The following is a 27,326-nucleotide window of genomic DNA, read 5'->3' as shown; positions in this document are numbered from 1 at the left end:
TGTCATGCTGGATTGTTTCAATTAGCCAAAATTCCAGTTGATTTAAATGTTAGTACATTTGTACAACACATATAAAAACTTGTTCAGATATGTTGGGCTAAAATTCCCAGGCAGTAGGGCTATTGTGCTTTTTGGAGCCCAACACATTTTTGGAGCCCAAGGTGAAACAATTTTGTGATTACTTTTATGTTCCATTTAGGAACAGTTCACATAATTGTGTTTAAAGCCAGCAGCACAGGTTGACCAATAGAAATTATATGCTACTCGAAAGACTGAAGATAGAAGCATACATTCAGTTCTGAATTAATACAGAAGAACCCTTAGTTGTGGGTAAGGTTAGATATGTAGCCATTAAGATGTTGCTAAATCTTAACTTTGAAGTAGACTAGGGGCAATGGTGAAGGGGAAAGGGAGTTGTATCTCCACAAACACGCGCGTGGCTCCCATCCTCAAGATGTTCAGTGTTTAAGAACTTCGCTTTGCTCCCAGGCCTGGAAGTAGGATGATTTGCTTAGCCTCTACTTGTTTAGTATGTATGTATGTCTGTATACAGGTAATCCTTGATTTACAACCATTTGTTTAGCAACTATTTGCAATTACAATGGTATTGAAAAAAGTGACTTATGACCAGTTCTTGCACTTACAACCTTTACAGTAGTTGTGGTCACTGATCAAAATTTGGGATGACTGCAGCATCCTGGGTTCATGTGTCCACCATTTGAGATCTTCTTTTCCAACCAGCAAAGTCAATTTGGGGAGCCAGATTCACTTAACAACTGTGGCAGAAAAGATAGCACAACTCACTTTAACAACTGCTTTGTTTAGCATAGGAAATTCTGGTCCCAGTTGTGCTTGTAAGTCGAGGACTATTGGTATGTGTTGAGTTTGTGGTTTTTATAATATTTTATTATTCATGATTACATAAGCCATCCGGAATCATTTGGAGTCAGATAGCCTTTAATAATAATTAAATACACAATAGGCCATATATTGTCCCCTCCAAGAAATAGGGTTAAATATGATGTAGATCTTATTGACCAGTTCAGTAGGACTTGGCTACCTATTCAGACAATATTTTCCTATACCCTCTCTATAAAAGGCATTTTCAACAGATTCGTGGGATCTGTTTTTTTTCTCAGTCTTTTGCAAAGAACTCCAACTGCCCACTCTTGGTATGATTCATTACACCCACATTCTCACTGTTGTACCTTGCTTGTGTGCAAGGCTTTCTGCTGCCTGTACTAGATTTTATTTGTCTTAATTTGATTCTGACCAGTACAACTGGTTTTCCCTGAAAGCTTAAAGCGTTTTCAGAAGCTATACTTCCTGGGCAATTATTTCAGTGGGCTGATGAAAAATTGCAAGAGTTCTATAGTCTTGATGACTATAGAATCACAAATCTGAGATTACAACAATTATTTAGGTAGAAAAAGACTGTGGGATAGAAGATCATCCATAAAACAACGGCAACTTACTGGTTATTTCTTAACATTCATTCTGTACAGCCGCAGCTGAAAATTAAAATGGAAATCCATTCAAAACACTATCACGATTTCCTTTTACTAATAGCAGTTCTTGGCTGATCTCCCAGACCAGTGTGTGTGTGTGTGTGTGTGTGTGTGTGTGTGTGTGAGAGAGAGAGAGGGGGGGGGGATTGTAGGGATTCTTAATCTAGCTTGCTTTAAAAAAAAAAGCTACAAAATGAAAACTTAGCCTAGCAGAAGAAAAAAAAGTAACAGAATATCTCTGTTATTTTTTTCCATTTGGCAATTCTTGTTTTTGCTCCATGTATTGCCGTATAGTTTTCTCTATTGCACAGCTGTGAAAATGTTTATTCCAACCAATAAAGAATGAAGAGATGAATCATTCAAAATTGTATTAAGATTCAAGAATTTGTCAGTGTGTTGAAATTTAAAAGTTTGGCAAATTTTAGTTTTGATTGCTTTAGCTTACAGCAGTGTTTCTCAACCATGACAATTTTAAGCATGTGGACTTCAACTCCCAGAATTTAAGGCATGTGGACTTCAACTGGAAGTTGAAGTCCACATGCCTTAAAATTGTCAAGGTTGAGAAACACTGGCTTACAGTCTCCTGGTACCGTAAGATGATATTAGTAATATTGAAAGAGCACAAACAGTCCATTTGAAGCGTCAGATCTTCCTTCTGTATTGTAGGTCTTCACAGATCCTTCACAGGATAGTTTACAGTAGCTCCTAAACAGCCTCAATCAGCAGATGAGAGGGGAAATTTGGAGGCAGATGACTGAAAAGAGAAGCAGCTACTCATCTGTTGCACTGGTCTCTAGTCAACATTAAATCAAAATCATTCATTATCACCATAAATTAGTATATATATTTAACATCTGCCAGAGAACAGCATCAGCAAAGTGTTTATAGTACCCAACCTCAGGTACACTTGTGGTCAATAGGTAAAATCTTGATAAAGTATTCTTTAAAAAAAATAATTATACTAGTGGTCCAGATGCAATTAATGGTAAAGAGTACACCTTGGTATTTCCTTGCTGTGATGCACACATTAAAGCCTTCTATTACAGATGGTTTCTTTAGAGCAGCAGGTATTTTGCTGTTCCAAATTGCCCTAAAGAAGAGCTATGATTAAAAACTAACAATCCTGTCTGTACATAATACAATCATCTTCTACATCATTAAAGGGAAGAAACTGGTTGTTTTTCTTATTATCAAAAGTCAGTTGCATAACTAATCCTGGGAGTGTCAGTTGCCCTCAAGAACTTATTATGTGATAATTTATGTGTAACAAAGGCAAACAACAAATTACATCATTGCCAATTATCTTTTTTCATGGTGCCCATAGCAATTGTGTAAAATTTATCTTCTCTTTAGCACTCAGATCTGATTGAATATTAGATCATGTTTAGATCTGGCAGAAAAGAAGATATAGAAATAACGATGCAGGTTTACATTTAGCAATTAATGAAAACACAAATAAGCAGAAAGGTGTAAAAACATTTCAAAATAATAGTTTTAAGCCTGAAACATTTGTAATTGATTTGAAATAGAGTCTTCTGACTATTTAGAGGTATTCCAAGTTGACAGTATCTGGATTTCAAGTTCAAAATAGTTCCTGAATGGTTGAAAAAACCTATTGTGGCTCAGAAAACTATTTTGATCATAATGGGTTGTTTCAAATTCAATATGGTCTTATACACTGGTATATGGAATTCTGTATTCCAGGTCAGAACCACCTGGAAAACAGTACAAGTCTGTTTTTCCTGTCTCTGACAATAAGGTTTCCCTATTCCCAGCTCTAGGAATCTTTACAAGGGGGCAAAAAGGATCACTTGTTTTCATTTTGATGCAGGTGAGAAACTTTAGCATGACTTTTAAATAGGAACTGTTCTCCTTGTCCTGGGGATTGTGTTGATATAATTGATACTAGATTATTAACTTGTTCATTGGATATGAATGATACTTACAATTCATGCATTAATAATACTGTGAGGTGTTTGTAATAATTGTTATCTGAGTTTCGTTGTGAATCAACATGTGATTTGTTGAAACATTAACATACAAATAAATGGATTACATTTATAAGGGGAAGGAAGGTGGTCTGAATCATAAAAATATAACAGGGTGGATTCAAAGGTTCCAGGCTTTGACTGGTGCACGGGAAAGTCCTCAACCATGAAAACAACCATGAAACAGCCCACTCCCCCCCTTGGCGGGGCTGTTTTCCAATTTTGGCCATATTTGGCATAAAGTTCAACTCTCAACAATACCCAGCTATTAGCTTTTGCAGACAATCCTGAGAGGATTACCATAATTTGGCATCTTCCAATGCCCCCACGATTTTATAGAATTATTGAAGGAAAACAAGGAAAAAATCTCTTCTTTGAATGTTTTACTTTACTAATTGTTCTCCATGCCCCCATAAAGGTATGTTTTTCGATGAGAAGTGCTGGTTTTCTCATGGCTGTCCTAGATAGATATTGTATACACCTCAAATAAGTAGTTTCTGGACTTGACTCCTGACTCATGGTGACTACATGGATACTTCCTTGGAGTTTTCTTAGCAACAGTATGAAAGTAGATGTCATTGTCTTCAAAGCAGGTTGACTTTTCCTCCTCCTCCTCCTCCTCCTCCTTTTTTCAGGGTACCCTGTTATAATAGCAACAGCAATAGTACTTAAGACTTATATATCGCTTCGTAGTCCTCTCTAAGCAGTTTACAGTCAGTATAATGCCCCCAACAATCTGGGTCCTCATTTTACCCACCTTGGAAGGATGGAAAACTGAGCCAACCTTCAGCCAGGCAGGATCGAACTCCTGGCAGTCGGTAGAAGTAGCCTACAATGCTGCATTTTAACCACTGCGCCATCACAGCTCTTAATCCTAATGTATGACCCATTTACTGTGCATAATGTTTTGACTCTATCCATATGGTTATTCAATTTATGTCTGGGTACAGTACCAATATTATTAATTTAATCTTTGTTTGCAAAAACCTTACAGTACAAACTTTGCCTAGGACGCTATAAATGGTTTTAGCAAACAAATCACTGGGATAATTTTGAAGGTTTCCAAATAAAGACAAGTCTATTGATTAATCTGAAACGACTTGTGCACAAAGTACACCCTCTGTCCAATAGTTTTAGCTGGCTATGGAGGTGTAACTGGCAGATGGGAGTGTTGCCTGCCCTGATTGTATGTTTGTAAAACTGTGGCAGGATGAGGTATCCCCTCATTCCTCTAGACCAGGGGTCTTCAAACTTGGCCGTTTTATGACTTGTGGACTTTAACTCCCAGAATTCCTCAGCCAGACGCTGGCTGAGGAATTCTGGGAGTTGAAGTCCACAAGTCATAAAAGGGCCAAGTTTAAAGACCCCTGCTCTAGACCTGCTTGCTCAACATTCCAGTTCATGTTCCTCTGGTGGTTTCACTGGATTTCCTTAGTAGCTGAGAGTATATAGAGCTCCTCAAATGCTGCAAATTTCTAAGTCTTTCATAACCAAAAGAACTAACAGGATTTCAAATGATAGGCAGGTCATTTTCGGTCAGGTTTTACATACATTTTTATAGATACACAAAACAGGCTATGGTCCAGAATATTGGAGTGTTTTCTGCAGTAACTCTAAGACATTAAACAGAATGAATCTTTGTAAATTAGACATGGAAGTACATTATTATTCAAATCATGTACAAAGGATTCACAGTGGAGAAAGTAACTTCATTTACATATCAGTGCCAGCAACATCAATTTTCAAGCCTGGGGAAATATTATTTTTCACTGCATGGCTACAAATCTTCAGAGAATTTGTTTTAATCTAAGTGATAATAGGTATCCTGTGCTGGAGGCCTATGAAACCACATCCTATTTTTATTTATGTAAGTGTCAAATATTATTCAGGAAAAAGTCCTCAGACAGTGGTGAAATAGTTAGGCAGCAGCTATAAGGCAAATAGGTTTTTCTGGTGAGTGAACTCTATAGCTGACAGAAGACTTCTGTGTCTCTGGAATCAGCTTATTCATTGACAAGCCTCAGTCATTCAACTGCCTTCAGGACAGAAGAATGCATTTCTATCTCTAATAATATTAAATATACTGGGCTAATAAACACCTAGTGTCCTAATGATACCCCACCCAGATTCCCACTTACATCATTTGATTTCCACAATTTTTTATTATTTTAAAAAGGTCAGTCTTTTTGCAATATAAACAACCATCTAGGTTCATTCAACCATTTAGGCAAAACATGTTTTGATCGCACACATCTGTAAAAATATAACAGCTGTTTCAAAGGTTGCAACCAACCATTAAGGTTGTATTGTGACTGCCACCTACAATGGCATAAAGTCAATTTTGATCTCATGGAGTTTTTTTGCTTTAAGCTAGTATGCAGACCCCCTTTATGGATTACTGCCTTGTCGTGTAACTCAATGAAGCTATAAGCTATGCCGTGCAGGGCCACCCAAGATGGACAGGTTATAGCAGAGAGTTCTGACAAAATGTGATCCACTGGAGAAGGAAATGGCAAACCACTCCAGTATCTTTGCCATGAAAACCCCATGGACAGTACTAAAAGGCAAAAAGATATGACGCTGGAAGATGAGCCCCTCAGGTCGGAAGGTGTCCAATATGCTACTGGGGAAGAGCAGAGGGCTAGTACTAGTAGCGCCAGAAAGAATGAAGCGACTGGGCCAAAGCCGAAAGGACGCTCAGCTGTGGATATATCTGGTGGTGAAAGGAAAGTCCGATGCTGTAAAGATTTTTTCTCCATAGGAACCTGGAATGTAAGATCCATGAATCAAGGCAAGCTAGACGTAGTCAAAAAAGAGATGACAAGACTGAACATCGACATCTTAGGAATCAGCGAACTAAAATGGACAGGAATGGGTGAATTTAACTCAGATGACCATCAGGTATACTACTGTGGGCAAGAATCCCTCAGAAGAAATGGAGTAGCCTTCATAGTCAATAAAAGAATAGGAAAAGCAATACTGGGATACAATCCCCAAAATGACAGAATGATCTCAATTCGAATCCAAGGCAAACCATTCAATATCACAATAGTCCAAATCTATGCCCCAACCACTGGTGCTGAAGAGGATGAAATTGACCAGTTTTATGAAGCCCTACAGCACCTTATAGAATTAACACCAAAAAATGATGTCCTTATCATCATGGGGGATTGGAATGCTAAGGTAGGAAGCCAAAAGATAACCGGAATAACAGGCAAGTTTGGCCTTGGAGTACAAAATGAAGCAGGGCACAGGCTAATAGAATTTTGTCAAGAGAATACGATGGTCATAACAAACACTCTTTTCCAACAACCCAAGAGACGGCTCTACACATGGACATCACCAGACGGTCAACATAGAAATCAGATTGACTATGTGCTCTGCAGCCAAAGATGGAGAAGCTGTATACAGTCAGTAAAAACAAGACCAGGAGCTGACTGTGGCTCAGATCATGAGCTTCTCGTTGCAAAATTTAGGCTTAAATTGAAAAAAGTAGGAAAAGCACTAGGCCACTCAGGTATGAACTAAATCATATTCCTGATGAATATACAGTAGAGGTGACAAATAGATTTAAGGAACTGGATCTGATAGACAGAGTGCCTGAAGAACTATGGATGGAAGTTCGCAACATTGTACAAGAGGTAGCAACTAAAACCATCCCAAAGAAAAAGAAATGCAAGAAAGCAAAATGGCTGTCTGAGGAAGCTTTGCAAATAGCTGAGGAAAGAAGGGAAGCGAAAGGCAAAGGAGAAAGAGAAAGATACACCCAATTGAATGCAGAATTCCAGAGAGTAGCTAGAAGAGATAAGAATGCCTTCTTAAATGAACAGTGCAAAGAAATAGAAGAAAACAACAGAATAGGGAGGACCAGAGATCTCTTCAAGAAAATTGGAGATATGAAGGGAACGTTTCATGCAAAGATGGGCATGATAAAGGACCAAAATGGCAGAGACCTAACAGAGGCAGAAGAGATTAAGAAGAGATGGCAAAACTACACAGAAGAACTATACAAGAATGAGCTTAACATCCCAGATAACCACAATGAGATGGTCACTGACCTCGAACCAGACATCCTAGAATGTGAAGTGAAATGGGCCTTAGAAAATCTGAGCAACAACAAAGCTAGTGGAGGTGACAGTATTCCAGCTGAGCTATTCAAAATCTTAAAAGACGATGCAGTAAAAGTGCTACACTCAATTTGCCAGCAAATTTGGAAAACTCAACAGTGGCCACAGGATTGGAAAAGGTCAGTTTACATTCCAATTCCAAAGAAAGGCAATGCCAAAGAATGTTCAAACTATCGCACCATTGCACTCATTTCACATGCTAGTAAAGTTATGCTTAAAATCCTACAAGCTAGACTCCAGCAGTATGTGGATCGAGAACTACCAGAAGTACAGGCAGGATTTCGAAGAGGCAGAGGAACTAGAGATCAAATTGCCAACATACGCTGGATCATGGAGAAAGCTAGGGAGTTCCAGAAAAACATCTACTTCTGCTTCATTGACTATGCTAAAGCCTTTGATTGTGTGGATCACAACAAATTGTGGCAAGTTCTTAAAGAGATGGGAGTACCAGACCATCTCATTTGTCTCTTGAGAAACTTATATGCGGGTCAAGAAGCAACAGTGAGAACTGGAACACGGAACCACTGATTGGTTCAAAATTGGAAAAGGAGTCCGGCAAGGCTGTATACTGTCGCCCTGCCTATTTAACTTATATGCAGAGCACATCATGAGAAAGGCAGGGCTAGATGAATCAAAAGTTGGAATTAAGATTGCCGGGAGAAATATCAACAACCTAAGATATGCAGATGATACCACTCTAATGGCAGAAAGTGAAGAGGAACTAAAGAGCCTCTTGATGCGGGTGAAGAAGGAGAGTGCAAAAGTTGGCTTGAAACTCAACATTAAGAAAACCAAAATCATGGCATCCGGCCCTCTCAATTCCTGGCAAATAGATGGGGAAGAAATGGAGGTAGTGACAGATTTTATTTTTCTGGGCTCCAAGATCACCTCAGATGGGGACTGCAGCCAAGAAATTAAAAGACGCTTGCTCCTGGGGAGGAAAGCTATGGCAAATCTAGACAGCATACTAAAAAGCAGAGACATCACCCTGCCACCAAAAGTGCGTATAGTCCAGGCCATGGTTTTCCCAGTTGCAATGTATGGCTGTGAAAGTTGGACCATAAGAAAGGCTGAGCGCAAAAGAATTGAGGCCTTTGAACTATGGTGCTGGAGAAGACTCCTGCGAGTCCCTTGGACTGCAAGGCGTTCAAACCAGTCAGTCCTAGAAGAGATCAACCACTGACTGCTCTTTAGAAGGCCAGATCCTGAAGTTGAAACTCAAATACTTTGGCCACCTAATGAGAAGAAAGGACTCACTGGAGAAGGGCCTAATGCTGGGAAAGATTGAGGGCAATAGAAGAAGGGGACGACAGAGAATGAGATGGCTGGATGGAGTCACTGAAGCAGTAGGTGAGAACTTAAATGGACTCCAGAAGACGGTAGAGGACAGGAAGACCTGGAGGAACGTTGTCCATGGGGTCGCGATGGGTCGGACACGACTTCGCAATTAACAACAACAACAAGCATGCAGACTATTTATTTTATACAACATAGAGGCTGCCCAACTTTACACAACTCTGGGCAGCTTTCAGTGAAGATGTACGCTTCTAAAAGGAAACCATATATAACAAACAAAAAATGTCATCCATTGTACGCCAAAGCCTGGGGAAATAACCAGGTCTTCAGTGATTTTTATGAACATCATCATGGTGAGAAACATACAGATCTTGTGGGAATGTTGTTCCAGGGGGCTGGCACCGCACCAGAGAAGATGCAGTTCCTAAATCATGATAAATATCACTGTTTGATCAAAGGACTTGGAATGTGCCCACTCTCTGATTTTACAGGTCAGGTAGAAGCTGTCAAGAGATAGGTAGTCCTTCCAATAGCCAGGCCTTATGTCATAAGGGCTTTGTAGGTGATAATTTGTACTTTGAACTGTATCTGGAAGCCTAATGATGTCATCTGAGCATACTGCTGCATGGCCATTAATTCTCTGCTCTCACATTCTACGCCAGCTATAACTCCAGGGTGGTCTTCAAGGTCCATCTAATCTAGAACACACTGCAAGAGTCCAATTGTGACATCACTAAGGCACGAGTGACCATCTGAATGGCTTTCTAAACTAGGAAGAGATGCAATTGGCAGACCAGATGAATCTGTTGAAAGGTCCTCTTGGCCACAGCTGCCACCTGCTCTTCAAATAGGAGCTATGAATCCAAGGAGACTACTAGGTTACACACCAGTCTCAAATAGGATAGACTATAGAGCTATCTCATTAGAGCAGTGATGGCGAACCTATGACACGCGTGTCAGTGCTGACACGCGTAGCCATTTGGGGTGACATGAGCAGGATTTCATGCGATTTTATGCAATTCATCCTCGGCTCCTGCACGCTGAGGATGAAAGAATTTTTTTTTTTTGTTTTCACCACGGAAGAGAAATCCCCACGGATACCTGGCGGGTCACCAGGTTATGTGGGACTCGAACCCACTAAAACTCTCCCATTATGACTACCGCCCCCCTAGAGCAACCGTACCACTACGGCCTTGGATCCAGGAAGGATGAAAGAAATACGCTCTGTGCTGGAGGAACGGGGGGCGGGACGTGTGATCTCTCCCACCCACACTCACTCATTCACTGTGTCCCTGCCGCAAACTTCAGCCTGCGCCGCCGCCGACTGACAGGCAAGCACAGGCACAGCCCCTTTATCAGCGCAGGGGCTGCTGGTAAGGCGTGCGTGCCGTGCGCACACACTTCATCAGCACGGCTGAGAGTACGTTAGGGAGGACCCCCAGGAGAGGAGCGCAGGAACAGTGCGCGCCTTTCTCCAGTCAGGCCGCAATTAGTGAGTGCCACACAGTAAGGGGGACCTGTGAGCGCCATTAGCAGCAACTATTGGGGTGCCATGGACTTGTAATTGCCCACAATAACTGAGATAAGTGAGGGGGAGGCTGTGTTAGGCTAGTTAACCCCTAATTGGCTAACAAGCTATCTATAATTCTATCTGCTGTCACTGGCCCACTGATGGAGCACCCAAAAAATAAAAAACAAAGGTTAAGAAAAGGGAGTGGTAGTAGCAGTGGCTGACCCTTTCAAGAGACATGGAGCGAGATGTATGGTATTATAGAAAAAAATGGCAGATCATTTTGCGTTCTATGTACTGAAACGGTAGTAAGCAGAACGTGGAATATAAATAGACATTTTGAAACTAATCATTCCCAGCTCTTGGAAAAAAGTGAGGATGAAAGGAAGGAATACATTTCCAGGAAGCTACACCTTTATAAGAGCCAATCTAACTCCATCCTTAAATTTATAAAAGGCTGTACAAATTTAACATCTGCAAGTTTGAGCATTGCTCACTCCATAGCTCAGCATGCAAAAGCACTTAATGAGGGAGAATTTATTAAAGAAACTCTCCTAAGATGTGTGCCACTTCTATTTCACGATATGCAGAATAAAGATGCAATTATTAAGAGACTATCTGAGTTACCACTCAGTAGAAATATCATAAAAGACCGAATAATGAGACTGAACACAAATGTACAACATCAATTAAAGAGAGACATAAGGAATTGTAAATATTTTTCCATCTGTCTTGATGAAACTACTGATGTCATGTCACATGCTCAGTTGGCCATTATTGGTCGATATTCTGATAGTCACACAATGAGAGAAGAGTTGATAAAGTTAGTATCAGTTCCAACAAGTACATCAGGAAGCGAAATATGTAAGGTTGTTATGCAAACATTCTGCGACCTAAGCATTGATATCTCTAAAGTTGTGTCAGTGACGACAGATGGTGCCCCAAACATGGTAGGGAAAAAAGTTGGATTTGTGAAATTGTTTACAGAAGCTATTGGACATCCGATTGTGCCTTTTCATTGTATTATCCATCAGGAGGCTTTATGTGCCAAGGCAGGATTCACTGACTTAAATGACTTAATGTCAGTTGTTACAAAAATAGTTAATTTAATAGCTGCTCGCCCCCTTCACAAGCGAGAATTTTCAGCACTTTTACTGGAGGTTGATTCCACCTACAGTGGACTGCTGATGTACAATAATGTAAGATGGCTGAGCCGAGGCAAGGTTCTTGAGCGCTTTGTGGAGTGCTTTGAAGAAATTAAGGTATTTCTTGAAGATAAGGATCTGGGAAACTTTCCTCAGCTCAATGATGATAAGTGGGTCAACACCCTGATGTTTTTTACAGATCTCTCTGTTCATGTTAATGAGCTGAACTTAAAGTTACAAGGTTTTGGCAAAAGTATTGATGTTATGTTTGGATACATAAAAGCTTTTGAAAGTAAAGTAAAAATTTTCAAGCGAGATGTAGAAACTAAAATATAAGTATTTTCCTCAAGTACAAAAGCATTTTGAGAAGGCCAGTGCAGCTTTACGAAATGAAGTGGAACTCTTGCATATGAAGTGCCAGCATGTTTTTGACTTGTTACTTGACCAGTTTACTGATAGATTTAGTCAATTTAGAAGCCTAGAACAGACCATGAGAATAATTAAGTATCCTGATGTAGTAGTCTACAATAGTTTGGAATTAAATGGTTTCCATTGGACGCAAATAGATGATTTGGAGATGCAGCTTGCAGAATTTCAAGACAGCATCTGGGCTCAGGTGTTTGTCGACTTGAGGTCAAAGCTTGAGAATCTGGAAAGGGGCCGCTTGGAGAATCAAGGTGAGTGCCACTACGAACAGGAAATTTGGAGTGCCTAGAACAGACTACCAGACACTTTTAGCACCCTGAAAAATATAGCAACAGCTTTACTCACAATTTTTCCTTCTACGTACTTTTGTGAGACCTTATTCTCAGCATTAAATAATATCAAAACCAACAAAAGAAACAGATTGACAGATGAGGTTAGTAGCGCTTGCTTGGGCCTGAAGTGTACAAAATACCAACCTTCAATTGAAGATTTAGCCAATGAAATTCAGCAACAAAAAAGTCACTAATATGCAGGTTAGTTAAAGAATTCACCCTCCCCCTCACTTATCTCAGTTCACGGCACCCCAAACAAGTTCAATAATATCAAGGGCAACATACGAAATCGACAGATTGATGAACAAAGAAGTTACTAAGCAGGTATGTTAAATAATTTGTTTTTGGTTTATTAAATACAATTATATATTGCAATTATACATTTTTGTAGTTTAAACTATAAATTGCACAAAATTGTGTTTTTTTGTCGAAGTGACACACCACGCGAGTTATGCTCGATTTTTTGCCGAATTTTGACACACCACGCCGAAAAGGTTGCCCATCACTGCATTAGAGATTAGATATGGGAAGTCCACAGGATAGGGAAGAGCCAAATATCCATAACCACTTGGTCTAATCAGGATTGTCCAAGTCTGTCCCTATCCATCCAGATCTACACAGCTTCCAGACACTGGGACAAAACTTTCACAGCCCAGGGTCAAGATGTACAATTACAATGATTCCAGACTGGTTTCAGGTAATGATTTTCTTTATTTACAATTTTATTGGATTGTTGTATGCCATCCAGAATCACTTTCTGTGAGATGGGCAGCCATATAAATTTGATTAATAAATAAACCAGCAGGTGATCTTTTACAGATGTTTCATGTAGATATTAAACAAAAAAGGCAAGGGTATTAAGCCCTGTGCCACCCCATAAGTAAGGAGCCACAGACCTCTTCCCCATCAACACTGACTGGAATTCAACCCCCAAGAAAAAACTACTAACACAGCATCTCTGTCAACTCTCAGTCCCTAGTTCATCCAGAAGGCTACTGTGATTGTTATCAAAAGCCCTTGAGAGAACAAGATAGTTTTTCCTCCAGCTACACTGCTCTAGCTCTTTTTTATTATATTTCATGTTTCAAGACTATTTATTCGGCCTTACTCATGTTTCACTTTGTTTGGATCTACTTCCTACTTGTTCACCCAAAAAATATTGCCCCAGTTTTCATTACAAATAATGGTTGATGTTGTTTAGATTTTGCAATCAGGGTAGAAACTCTGTTTTACAGCAAAGGACATTCAGAGTTCATATTTGACAGATTTTCACAATAAGTGCCTGAAATAGGAAGGACTCAAGCAGATTACTGTAAATGTTTAAAGCGTTAAAGTCTTACAGTATAAGCTCAGACTCTCAGACAGGCAGATAATATACGGCTAATTGCTGATCTAGAGATCTATCGATTTAGCCAAGATTATTACTCTATGATTAACTGCTTCATTCAAAGTTAAACTTTGATTAGAAATGCTCTTTAATATAAGGGAAAGCAAAGTGGGAGGAACCAGGAACAACTGACACATTTATTTTTGCACAAGCAGGAATTTATAACATTAAGAGCTGCCAAGCTGTCATTCAGTCTGACTTCTTTTCTAGGATGGTTGAAAAAGGAAAACATGACAGCAAAAGATGACAGCCGTGAGGTGTAGTACAATGGGAAATGCCTTATTTGTATAAATTTTCAGCTTACCTTGAAATAGCCTTGGATAACCAGTTCATTCAACTCTACACCCTGGTGGCTCAGTGGTTAAGAAGCTGAGCTTGTCAGCTTTGAAAGCTGGCAGCTCAGATTCGAAACCCAAGCGCCATGCAATGGGGTGAGCACCCGTTCCTTGCTATCCTAGCAGTTCAAAAACATGTAAATGTGAGTAGATTAACAGGTACCACTTCCATGATAGCATGCTGTCATGCAACAACTAATGGAGTAAAATCTGCAGGGACGCCTTTACTTTTACTGTTGTAGAAGTTCTCCACTAAAACAAGCTGCCTTTGAAACAGGAAGATACTGTTGGTACTTTAGCGTATTTTATATTACTGCAGTGAACAAAACATATCACTTTAATAATCCTAGAACAAGTTGCATAGCAATATTTTTAAAACTTTGCAGGAGAGGGAGACAAAATTATGCTGTACAAATTATTTACTTTGTTGAACCCTTTTAATTAAGAGATATAACGATTCACTCTAAGGTTTGGGCCTGCTAGATATCATATCAATAAGAGCCGAGGTGGCGCAGCAGTTAGGGTGCAGTACTGCAGGCCACTTTAGCTGACTGTGTTCAGCAGGTCAGCGGTTCAAATCTCACCGGCTCAAGGTTGACTCAGCCTTCCATCCTTCTGGGGTAGGTAAAATGAGGACCCAGATTGTTGGGGGCAATGTAAATATATATATGCATTGCTTACTGGTGTACGCCGTTTGGAGAGTGCTTGCACTTAAAGCAGTATATAAGTCTCATAAATAAATAAATAAATAAAATATGCAACTGAAATACCTGGAGCCACTTATATCAATTCTCTACAGCATTTCCTAATGATTCCTTAATGATATCATATAGCACATGCTAGTCCACTAATAACTCAAAAAAATGCATTTCCGGTCACCAATTACTTTCAGACCAGCACCAGCCTGTGACTTTACCTTAGGTTCAAGGTCCACTATCAAGTGACTTCAAACTGCAAACAAGTCCTTTTACTCACAGGAAGATAGCCAATCATACACAGCAACGGGTACAGATTAAAATAACTGCTAAAAGGGATGCAGTCAATGTGTAGAACTTAAATCATGCTTATTCAGCTAAGAACAGTGGTTCTCAACCTTTTTAATGCCGCAACCCCCAACTGGTCGTAAGTCGAGGACTACTCAACCAGTCGTAAGTCGAGGACTACTCAACTGGTGCAGCACCGTTTGCAGAATGGGACTTTTGGCGGGCTCAGCAGGGCAGAGACAGCCTGGACAATTCCTATTGGCTTTTGAAAGCCAAGAATTAGACTCTATTCAAGAGAGTCTATTCTATTGGCTTTCAAAAGCCAATAGAATAAAAGGGAGTAGCACAGCTAAGGAAAGGGGGGAAAAAAATGGCAGACTGCGTTGTTTGGTGACCCCCGTGAAATGGTCGTTCGACCCCAAATGGGGTCCCGACCCACAGGTTGAGAACCACTGGCTAAGAGGCATCTGCTAACAATGAGCCTTAAAGGCATAATACCCTTCTGCCATAGACATTAGTAGTGGTCAAGGGAAAATAGGGAAAGTCCTGAGAAGATGGGAAGTTATAGGCTGGTTGAACATGTGGCTCTTGTCATGTTACATTATCCACAGCTTATCCAATTGGCTCATATATCCTCCTATGATTTTCAAACATCTTCCTTTCCTCTCCGATGTCCTCTTGAGGTAGAAAAGAAGGGTCTGGAAAAATTGGGAGGAGCAGGTTGATGGGTATATCATGGCTAAAGTTAAGGAGAGGTAAGAGAAGAAATCGACGGGCCATGCAGGACCAAGGGACACCGTATTTGCCCTTCTTGTTTTATATGATCTCTCTGGACTTATTATACCTGAAACCTGGAATATCTAAATATCTGATTAACCTCAAAATGCTGCTTGGCAGTTTATTCCAATACATTTATTATTTGAACCACATTCTCCAACTATTGGAGGTTTTAGTGGAATTAACTGTAATTAATTCTAAACCACTAATCCCTTTTAACAAAGTTAAAGAAATTCATTATTTGCATGGCCTTTACATAATGAGCTAGGGCACCCTGTCCTGGTCAGCCAGTAGAGCTATAGTTGAACAATGTGAAATCAGGTTCCTATACTATTAAAAATGAGATTAATACTAACCCCCAAAACTGTACACCTCAGAGAACTGAGTTGAAAAAATAATTTAAAAATGTCTTTTTACTGCCAAATTTGGGGCCAAAATCCATATTAATATGATTTTGTGTGTATTAAGAGAGGCATGGGCTTTTATCACCAGTATTTGGAATCTATTAATAGGGGATTTTTCAACTATTGGGGTTCACTAAGAGAATTTATTGGGAGAACCCCTCCCCTGACTCCTTTTACAGTAAGGGACTGTTATTATGTCATGTTTATCAACATACAAATTCATTTTTTTGATAAAGAAGAAAGACTTCTCAAGCAAAATAGTAAATATTATCAGGATTATTAATTTTGAAATTATTTAATGTAGTTTTGTCTTTTTATCTACTACTGTATTCAGTTTGACACACATTACACAAAAGATCCATTCAATATTATATTCCCAGGAGGAAACAGATGCCAAAAGGAAACCTATAAATGAAAATACTGCTGTGTATATAATGAGTATAGGGAGGTGTATTATCTCCTGAAATGAAGTTAACCTGCTAGAATAATTTTTAGGCAATAAAATGCCCAATCATATCTTGCTTTTTTAAGATAGTTTAAAGCAATGCAGTGGTAATTCTACTAGTGTGAAAATCTTTTGGATTAAAAAAAGATAAGTAATATATTGTTCTATATGCCAAATATTAATATTCCATGCTTGCTTTTGGATCAATATTAATGTTAAAAGATTCATAATCATTTTTTTTATTTTTCAGAGCAGAACAATATTCAAAACTTCATTGGTTTATTAAAAACTATTGAATTTTATTTCCTTGTAGTACATTATCTTGATGATACTGTATAGTTTACTGAGGTTACCTTTGCTGCCACTGAGTAACTATAAAACACCTTGAATGCACAACAAAGCCAGTACCTTTATCTTTTAACACTACTACCAGTATGTATGTGATAGGAATATTATATGTAAACACTGCAGGAAAGGAGATGTGTTAGCCTACTACAGTAACCAAAAATCATAACGAGTCTGGTAGCACCTTTTCAACCGTTAAAAGGCTTTTCAAACAAAATTCAGCAATTTAAAAAAATGTTACCAGACTCTACTACCCAAATGTTATACTGTACATGTAAAGTAACCTTTTGACAAACAGCACAGGAAATCTGTGTGTAATGTTTTGGCTCTATATTTCCTCTAATTATACTTAAGAATTAATAATAGACTGAAGACAATGGATTGAAGAGACTATTGCTCTTTCATTTCATTTGTGTAAACTTCCTAGAGATACCAGATAGGCCATTGTAGGAATTATAATACTAAAGCAGTAGATGGTGGTTTGAATACATGACTCTTTTTTTTTTGACCCTCTGGAAAAAAATGGCACATCCATGTCTACATGAACGAAGTACTAAAATGAACATCAAATCAAAGCCTCATCTTTTAAGATGGGCATTCTACAGATATTTGCTTCAAAGTGCCATTTGTCCTAATACTATCTTTGATTCCATATGGAATTTAAAAACCTTATCAAAATACTAAGCAAGTAGAAACCAATATTGTAGGATAAGGGCGCTCTCATTTTACGTACCTTAGAAAAAGTATTCTCGCTTCCTTCCTCCCTTCCCTTTTGTCCGCAACCTAGATGGCCGGAATAGGGTCTTTCTTCCCCTTATTTCCATCTTCAGAAATAAAGATAGTTTTCACTAGTTCTCTAATTCCTTAAGGAGGCATTATGGTACATGTTTTAGTTGTATATTTTAAAGCAGCATCTCGATCTTCTATTTTCTCAAGGGCTAATCCCACACCCCTATTCCTGTTTACTTTTTTGCCTCGACTTGGGGAGTTACAAGAGGAATTATGTATGGGGGGGAGGGAGGGGAAACTTCATACAACGCTTACTGATACACACCACGAGCGAAAGAATCAGAAGCAGCAAAATAAATAACTTCTCCGGTCCCAGACGCCGTTTCTTGTCTTATTCTCACGTGCTTGCAGCCTTGTTGCACTTCCGGTACGCCGGTCTGCCTTAGAAGCGGAAGTAGCGCCTGGCTTTCAAACGGATTAATGCGTCCCCCGTTTCTTCGGATACACGTTGTGCTGCGAATTCGCTTCGAGGTGGGGGTTTGAGGAGGAAGCGTGGTAGGGTTTCTTTAGCAGATGTCCGGTAAATGCCGTGACCCCTCGGTGGGGCGGGGGGAAACGTTTGCAAAAACCTCCCCGTATTAAGCCATTTTTGCAGCCTTAAACGTCCGCCACCCATGTTTTGCACTGCAATTCTCACCGTTCCAAGAGCCTATTAAAAAGAGAATGATGGAAATTGCAGGGATTGGGATCTAGATTAAGCCGCTAGAGACCTATTAGGCTGGTCTGAAATACAGGTAGTCCTCGATTTACAACAGTTCATTTAGTGACTGTTCAAAATTGCTACGGAACAGAAAAAAGTGACTTTTGTCCGTTTTTCACACTTAACGAATGTTGCAGCATCTCCATAGTCATGTGATCAAAATTAAAATGCTTTACAACTGGTTCAAATTTATGACGGTTGGAGTGTCCTGGAGTTGTGATTATTTTTTGCGACTTTCTGACAAAGTCAACGGGGAAGGGAGATTCACTTAACAACCATGTTACTAACAACTGCGGTGATTCACTTAACAACTGTGCAAGAAAGATAAAACCAGGCAAAACTCACTTAACATATGTCTTGCTTAGCAACATAAATGCTGGGCTCAATTGCAGTTGTAAGTCAAGGACTACCTATACTGCAGTTTCTTTGCTCAACTGTAGGGGAAGAGAGGCTGCTCCTTCTTCGATTGCCCCCCTGAGAAACATTTAATTCATATTGATTTTAGATTGCAGGGCACACTGGCTGAGGAATCCTGGGAGTTGAAGTCCACAAGCCATAAAAAGGGCCAAGTTTGAAGACCCCCGATCTAGCTGATTGTGGCTTACGGTATTTCAGGGGCTATAATCATCCATGGTTAAATGTGATATATGAATATAGGTTTTTCTTCCTCCTGCAGCTTTGTAAAGTGACTTAGGTCTACAAGGTTATTGTAGCTTATTTAATTGTTAGATGTTTATGCTCACTTTTGTTTGCATTATTTTTCTGGAGTCAGATTCTCTGAGCTAGGTGTATGCGTAAGCTGCCCATAGTCACTGTGAGTTGGGCAGCCATATAAATTTTCTTAATGATAAATTAGTGGTGGCCACTAATCCCCCTTTTAATGTTACTTTGGGACTTGATGTGACATACAAATAAATTTATGAGGTGAGGAGGGATTCTTGTCTCAATTGTGAGACCTAATGGGAACAATCTGTTCTGTTTTGGTTAGGCCTTTTCTGCAGCTTTCTTGGTGTGCCATATTTTAGTGAAGGTAATCAGGAAGTAGGAGACAAAGTAGGTAATGAGATGCCAGATATGTGTACTACAGTACATGGAAAGATTGAAGGGATTGACTGGATATGCTTAGCCTGGAAATCATGAGAGGCAATATGATAGCCAAACACATCAGAAACATTGATTGCAGATGAAATATGGAAAAAAAATCTTTTCCCTACTCCTGCTTTAGAACTATGCACAGCCTTTCAGGGGCTGTTGAACTACAACTAATATTATGCTGCTTCATTGGCCACAAAGGCTAATATTCAAGGGGATTGGAATTCATGTTACTTAGTTGTTCTAGAGCTTAGGGCCATGGTGGCGAACCTATGGCACGGGTGCCAGAGGCGGCACTCAGAGCCCTCTCTGTGGGCACACATGCCATCGCCCTAGCAGAGTTCACCAGAGTAGCAAGCACGTGGCTTTTGGAAGCGACGGGGCAGGAAGTGAGCGAGCAAGGGGCATTGGCTCCCTGGGGATGTCCCGGAGATGGCGACGGACTGGTCCCCACCACCCTGGCCCCGGCCCACGCATCCTGGCCATGCCCACACAGTCTGCCATGACCACCGCAGCTATGCTCACCCAGCGGCCGTGCCCACCCAGTGGGCCACACCCCCCTCCCGCTCCCCTGAGAGCACCACAATGCTGATGCGGCCCTGGCAGACTTTGCAATAAATAAGTGGGTTTTGGGTTGCAGTTTGGGACTCGGTCTCTAAAAGGTTTGCCATTACTATTCTAGAGCTTAGGGTCTAATCACCCAACTCAAATTACAAGATTGGGGTTTCTGCTAATTTAAAGAGCCACTTTTATGTAGTAGTTAAAGTACAAGGCTAAAAAGTGAGAGATTATAGGTTCTAGTCAAAGTCAGCTGAGTGATTTGTGACACTCCATCTATCTTAGTCCTAGGAGAGACGGTGGCAAATCACTTCTGGAAAACCTTGCCAAGGAACTGCAGATATTCATCCAGGCAGTTGCCAGGAGTCAACACTGACTCAAAAGCACAAAAAAGGTTTTTTTTTTTAATTTCTGAAATTTTACAGAGAGATGCTGTAATGATTATCACATTTGGGAAACTGTAATGGTCCTTTACATAACAATAGCATATAGAATTATATACCACTCTGTAGTGCTTTACAGCACTCTCTGAACGGTTTACAACATCAGCATATTGCCCCCAACCATCTGTGTCCTCATTTTACTGACCTTGGAAGGATGGAAGGCTGAGTCAACCTTGAGCCCCATCAGGATCGAACTCCTGACTGTGGGCAGAGTTTGCCTATAATACTGCATTCTAACCACTGCGCCACTAGGGTGCCACATTGTAAATACAGCTATCAATATCTGAATATTCTGGAGGAATTATCTTCTTAGCTCAAAAATAATCCTGGATTAACCATTAAGCAAAATAAGCACATCCTTAAGTCACCAATGAAAGGGAGCCACAGAATGTTTTTCCCCTAGCTATCATTCCCCTTATTTTTTGACTTTAGTCAATATTTTTTTTAATAATTATCATTGTCTGCCCTGTTCAACTTTAATCTGCAATGTTAAAAACATTGGTATGGTGAGTGACTAAAGGTTAAAAGTTTGGTTTGAAAGTGTCATCAGATATCATATTTTTTTCATGGCATGAGAATTTTGCTTTTGTTAAGGGACACCATCTTGTGCTGTACTTAGGATATCAATTGGCCTTAATCTGGCCTTGCCTAAAATAATATTAGCTGATTCATGTGTTCATTCAAATATTTATGCACTTATTAAGACCGTGAGGAGTTTATCTTAACATCTTTATCTTTAGCAGTGGAAAGAACAATGGCAACAAAATTGTCAAAGTTGAAAACGCCAAATCAAACTCCATCTCAGTTATAAAACCCAGGCCTGAGGCTCACAATGAACTGATTCATTGGCTGCACCAAGCAAAATTTGAATTTTGTTAGCCCTTGCCCCATTTCTTAAATTTAGAAGGGAGTTCAACAGAGTGTACATTTTTTATGACCAGACTAAATTAGATTCTGAGAAATGAATGGATCAATGATACTGACTGCCCTGTTTCCTGAATGTAATTTTCTGAAATAATAACTATTTTGACTGGAAATTGGTAAGAACCCTTAAGCCTAACCGTTTCTCTCTGAGCTACTTTTCTATCAAAATTGCTTTGGAGAGAGATTGCTTTTCATGGACAAACACTCATGTGGCTTTTTTTCATTTAGGCTTAATGCTAATTGGAGCAGATTCAGGTCTAATGCAGTGGATGTCATTGTAGTTCACATCTGTAGAATGGTTTTAATAAAGATGGTCAGGCTGTGTAATAACATGTGGGAATGACCTTGAGAGAAAAGGAAGAGCCACAGACTCTAGGCAATTGTCAGATAAAAGGCAGCTGAACTTACAGAAGGAAGACTCTGTGTCTGTGTCTGTGTGTGTGGTGTAAATGTCTCAGAAAGGACTGCCTCTACTTTCTTGGACTGTAAAGGTGAAGGAGGAGAAATGTACTTTCAGCCTTGTAAGATTATGTTAAGATAACCTTACAATAAAGGGACAGGTAATAGTTCTGGATGAAAAAGATCAATATTCTCATGTCAGTTATCAACATTTGTACTGTTCTAAGCTTCAACATATGTGTGAACAAGAACGTATTAGGTAAAAGAGGTTGTCTCATGAATACCAGGAGACGCTTTGGCTGAATTCACCCTTAATGGTTTAGGGTGCCAGGGGTCCTCAACCTTGGCAACTTTAAGACTTGTGGACTTCAACTCCCAGAATTCCTCAGCCAGCAAAGCTGACTGAGGAATTCTGGAAATTGAAGTCCACATGTCTTAAAGTTGCCAAGTTGAGAACCCCTGGTTTAGGCAATGTGGTTTGTTATTGTCTTTGGTACAGTGCAATGTGCGAGTCACGGTTTATATTAATTTGATAATGTGAATAGGGCCTCCGTTGGATGATTAAAAAAAACATTTTTAAAGCAGACTGTAATTTTATTTTGTGACTTAATCTTTGAGTGCCTATTTTAAAAACCTTCCAATTACTTTATCTTTTCCCCTTCCTTGGAAAGTGGTTAGAAAGTATATGGAAGTCAGATACATAGAATTTATGATCAGTAAAGCTTGACTGAAGACTGTCATAAAAAAAACTTTCTAATATGAGTGATTCTGGCTTATAACACGTACACAGCCATTAGCAGTGATGACATCAGTAAGTCTAGGAAGGTTTTAGAACTGATGTGGAGACATTATTGTTTTCATTTTAATGTACTTTTATTACTTGTTTCTTTTACCTCACAAGATATTGTTTAGGAGAAAAAATCTAGCTCTCATATCTTCATATGTAGACAAACTGATGAGCTTTTGTTATTGAACTGTGAGTTAGCTAGTTTGGTATGTTATCTGTTATGAAGTCGGGCTTTTAAAATTGTGTTCTGCAGAACCTCAAGATTCAATGAGACCTTAATGGGGTTCCATGGGAGACTAAAGGTAAAAATAACAAGAATTCACTTATGCAGCCAGTGGTTCTGGTACTTTTAAAAAATTATTATCAGGTTTCATAGCCTAAAAAAAATATACAGTATTATACAGGACAGTTCATTAATGTGATGAATAAACTCTCAATTTTTGTATTGCTACTGTGAGCCTGCTTCTTTCGAGCTGTAGCTGAAACAATGGATTATTGTTTTCTTTGTAGGGGCTGTGGCAATGCATCTGTTTCTTTTAGAAAATAAAGATTTTTTTTTTAAATAACCAATGCACCTATCTTTACTTGATAAACAGTACATTTGTTTTGATGGTCATATTTTTGATGGATTTGTTTTTGATGGACATATTTTGATGTGAGATTTGCAAATGCTTCAGAAAGGAAAGTTTTGTTCATTCTGTTTATTTTGTTCTAAAGAAGGCAACCACATTTCTTAGAAGGGGTGCTTGTATGACGGCTGTTAAAGCAGCCAGCTAATATGTTTCTCCTTGGCTATTGCCCAGAAGGATTGTTGAAATGTCAGAGTGATCTTTGCAATGTCAGATGAGGGGCCCTTTTAGATCATCAGCTCTAACTTAGGTTTCTGCCAGCTCATCTGCTTGCTAATCCCAGATAAACATTTTGGCTGAGATTTTTTTTTTTAATTGTTGCTTGCTTTGCTTCTTCTATTCCCATTTACCTTAATGGCTAGAAATAATTGAAAAGGCAAATGGACAGGATGTAAACAAGTCATTGTTAGCTTATTTCATTTATTTACAACTGCTTTCAGCATTTCAGGCCTTGTAATGTATTTAAATTAAAAATGACAAACTAGGTAAGTACTGAAGCTTAAGGCTTGAAAAATTGTTAACATTTAGGATTCCTGCTCTCTTACCCTGCTATCTTATTCCTGCTATCTTTTATATCATTCTTAGAATGATAAGCCCAAATTCTTTTTGGCTGAATGAGCACAATTTATCAGTTGTTTTTCCGCAGCACTTACTGTGTTTCATTGAAAAATGAGATCTCAATCTCTTTTGGAAGTTCATTTGCCATAACATAAAGAGTATCCTTCTTCATCCAGAAAGAACAGTTTGGTTTTTCCTGTTCCAGGCTCTTTTATATGGAAGCTGTTCTTACAAGGATTTTGACCTCACATTTGTTCTCTAGATCTGGTAATTGGATCTTTGATGTAATCTGAAAACAGATATCATGAAGTTAATTAATGAGTATCATGCGAAGGGTAGGTCAGCAGCTTTCTATAAAAAGACTGGGAAACATATTAGTTTCATAAAAGTAGTAAAAAAAATCTAATTGGTGACTGAAGGATAGATTTTGAGTACAATATTGGGATTGTTTTATCGCATTAACACATAATTTCAAGTTAAAAGTAAATCCAAATGTAAAGTCTCCTCTTATGTAAAGTTACATATTTAGATTTTCAAGTATGTACAGCACATGTTTTCAAAAATACTAGGAAAGCATTGCATCACATTTTTGGACACTACTTAAAAACTACAATGCAGTGGAATGCAGCAGCCTAGTTCTGGCAGATAAAAATAGTTACAGGTATACGTTACCTGTATTCCAATACATTTTGGGGTAGAAGTGAAATGTTAATTCTTCTAATACAGTACACCTATTTGTAGAATTGCTCCTTCAGGGAGAACCAAGATCTTTAGTACATTCATCCCAGCTGGAAATGTCAAGGATTCCTGACATATAAGGAATGGAAGATTGGGGTTACTTTTTCTATAATGGCTCTTACTTTATGAAATTAATCTCTTCTAGACTGGCAATAACTTTAGTGGTTTTTTTGAAAACCTTGGAATTGTTTGGCAGGCTTTTGAGCGTTGATGTTCCTGACAGGTAGTCCTTGACTTACAACAGTTTGTATGTTACAACTGCACTGAAAAAAGTTCCTTCTGACCGTTTTTTACAGTTATGATCTTTACAGCATTCCTGTGATCAGGTGATCAAAATTTAGATGCTTGGCAAACTGGTTCATATTTCAGACCATTGCTGTGTTCCAAGGGCATATGATCACCTTTTGCGACCTTCTGACAAGCAAAGTCAACAGGGAATTCACTTAACAACCAGGTTACTAACTTATCAACTGCAGTGATTCACTTAACAACTGTGGCAAGAAAGGTTGTAAAATGGGGCAAAACTCACTTAACAAATGTCTCAACAACAGAACTTTTGGGCTCAGTTGTGGTTGTAAGTTGAGGACTACCTGTAATACATGATATGTCCTTGTATAATGTCTATCACTATTTAAGGGTCTAGGTTGAATTTTTGTTGTGGCTTTTAAACGTTGTTATGTTCTTAGGATTGTAAACTGCCAACAATTATACAGCTTTGGTGATAATACAGTAGAAGTAAAATGAAATGATAAATTAAGGCCTAGTCAATAGTCCGCAATTGCTCAGAATGATAAATTAAGGTCTAATCAACAGATACAACAGTCATTGGTCTCATTTGAAGGAAGATGAGACTTCATATAGATGGGATATTGAACAACTGGCCCTATGGTGTAGCCGGAACAATCTAGAGCTAAACATGCTTAAAACTGTAGAGATGAGAGTGGATCTTAGGAGGAGCCCTCCTATTCTACCACCTCTTATTCTATTAGAGAGCACAATATCAACAATAGAGTCCTAGTCTTCAAGTTTTGGGGTTCTATAATCTCCCAGGATTTGAAATGGACACCTAACATTAGAACCATAATTAAAAAGGCATAACAAAGAATGTTCTTCCTGCATTAACTCAGAAAGTTCAGAATGCCCCAGGAGCTCTTGATAGAGGAATTATTGAGTCTGTCATTTGTACTTCTGTAACTGTCTGATTTGGTCCAGCAACCAAACAGGATAGATACAGACTCAATCAATAATGTGAAAAACGAAAATATTGGCTATTGTTTTTTTATACAAGATTTAGGCCCAGGTAAACTGAATCAGGCCTCATAGACAAAGTATTGAACCAAAGCTTGTGCTATGCTTAATTTTTCAGTTTGCAATTTTACTTTTCTTAATATGATTTTGCTTGTTTCAAATATATTTAGAACATAAGGACTGGAAGAGTAAGAAATGGGGAACTGAAAGTAGATGTTGGATGTGGGATCCAATGTAAACGGGGTATATGTGGAAAGTTACGTTCAGCAGAAGGTCAGCAGGAGGTCAGTAAGAAGTCAGCAAAAGTCAGCAAAGGTTAGGGGACCATCTGACTACAGTCTTAGAATGAGAAAGGATATAAAGAGTTGGGTCTGGACCTGATTGATTTTCCATTGTCCTATAGCTGTCCTTTGGAATTTGCTATACCAGTGGACCTCATTGCAATGGGTTATTAGTGTAAGTGATGTTGTGTTATTATGCTTGCTATGCTCCAAATTATTAGCAAAATAAACCTATGAATCTTAAAGTAAGAATTATTGTTTTGTGCTGCTGTCTCTTGTCTTTTTCATTGGTTTTTCCACGACAATAATTAGGACTGCAGAAAAAACAACTGCAACCAATCTGCCTTTTGTTGAGGACCTGTATATTGCACGGGTCAGAAAGAGGGCTGAGAAAGTATCTACAGACCCCCTCACATCCTGGACATAAGCTGTTTCAATTCCTTCCCTCAGGACATCGCTACAGGGCATCGCATGCCAAAACAACTAGACACAGAGACAGTTTTTTCCCTCTTGCCATCGCTCTGCTGAACACCTAACTTCCACAGTACCGTCTTATGTCTAAGTATATTTACCAATGTGGTATGACAGTATTATCCTTCTCATCTTTCTACTATCTTCTCTTATTGGTATCATTGTTATAATTATTATTACTAATCAGCAGGCTGGAGAATGCTATTATGTGAAGAAGAATGGTAGTTCTTTAGGGGGAAAGAAAGATTGGCTGGAGTTGTCAAGAATAGGCCACTCGGGACTAGACATGCTCATTGGTGATGAAATACTGACCATAAAGGGAGGGTAGAAATATGTCCAATACATGGGGGAAGAATAGAATGAAAACTCTAGAATGTTGAAAAGAAAGATTTCCGCATATTATGCTGAGGACCCATATACTGTGTTTCTGCATATCCAGATATGTGAGTAATTCAGACGTAATACATGAGAAGAACACATCCTAAACTGTTAGTAATAGATCTGTATTCCTGGAAGAAGAACAGTGTTCATCTGATGAGACCATCTGCTCATAGCTGTAAAGGTTTGATCTGTATTTTTAGGACAGCCATTAAAATACCGCTCTGGTGAAAGTCATGGTGACTTGCTGCATGAAATCCTTTGCCCACAAATGATGATAATTGCTACTCCAACTAGGTTTTAGTGGTAGGAAATTTAATAAA

General features: G+C 39.0%; 1 protein-coding gene and 1 long non-coding RNA gene across 5 annotated transcripts in view; one reads left to right on the top strand and one right to left on the bottom strand.

Annotated features, from left to right (window-relative positions):
* Positions 1-3,866: 3,866 nt before the first annotated feature.
* On the bottom strand, positions 3,867-18,163 carry LOC120301802. Its single transcript, XR_005555036.1, has 3 exons — positions 18,063-18,163; positions 17,742-17,832; positions 3,867-4,137 (listed from the first exon to the last, which is right to left on the bottom strand). It is a non-coding gene; the product is annotated as an uncharacterized LOC120301802 (long non-coding RNA).
* Position 18,164: 1 nt separating this feature from the next.
* SHLD1 (shieldin complex subunit 1) overlaps positions 18,165-27,326 on the top strand; it is a 52,582-nt gene continuing 43,420 nt past the window's right edge. Inside the window, exons 1-2 of one of the 4 annotated variants that reach the window (XM_039329438.1) lie at positions 18,172-18,268; positions 19,003-19,103. Coding sequence is in view for 1 of the 4 variants with exons in the window: in XM_039329436.1 (XP_039185370.1) it covers positions 18,311-18,317 (7 nt within the window). In the remaining 3 variants the exon portion in view is untranslated. Of the gene's footprint in view, positions 18,318-19,002; positions 19,104-27,326 lie in introns of all 4 variants that reach the window. The other 3 variants (XM_039329437.1, XM_039329439.1, XM_039329436.1) reach the window with 3 other exon arrangements.

Source organism: Crotalus tigris, unplaced genomic scaffold (genome assembly GCF_016545835.1).
Source record: "Crotalus tigris isolate CLP2741 ecotype Arizona unplaced genomic scaffold, ASM1654583v1 scf7180000024397.1630199, whole genome shotgun sequence".
Taxonomy (NCBI): Eukaryota; Metazoa; Chordata; class Lepidosauria; order Squamata; family Viperidae; genus Crotalus; species Crotalus tigris.
This window is presented reverse-complemented; position numbering and strand designations above follow the sequence as displayed.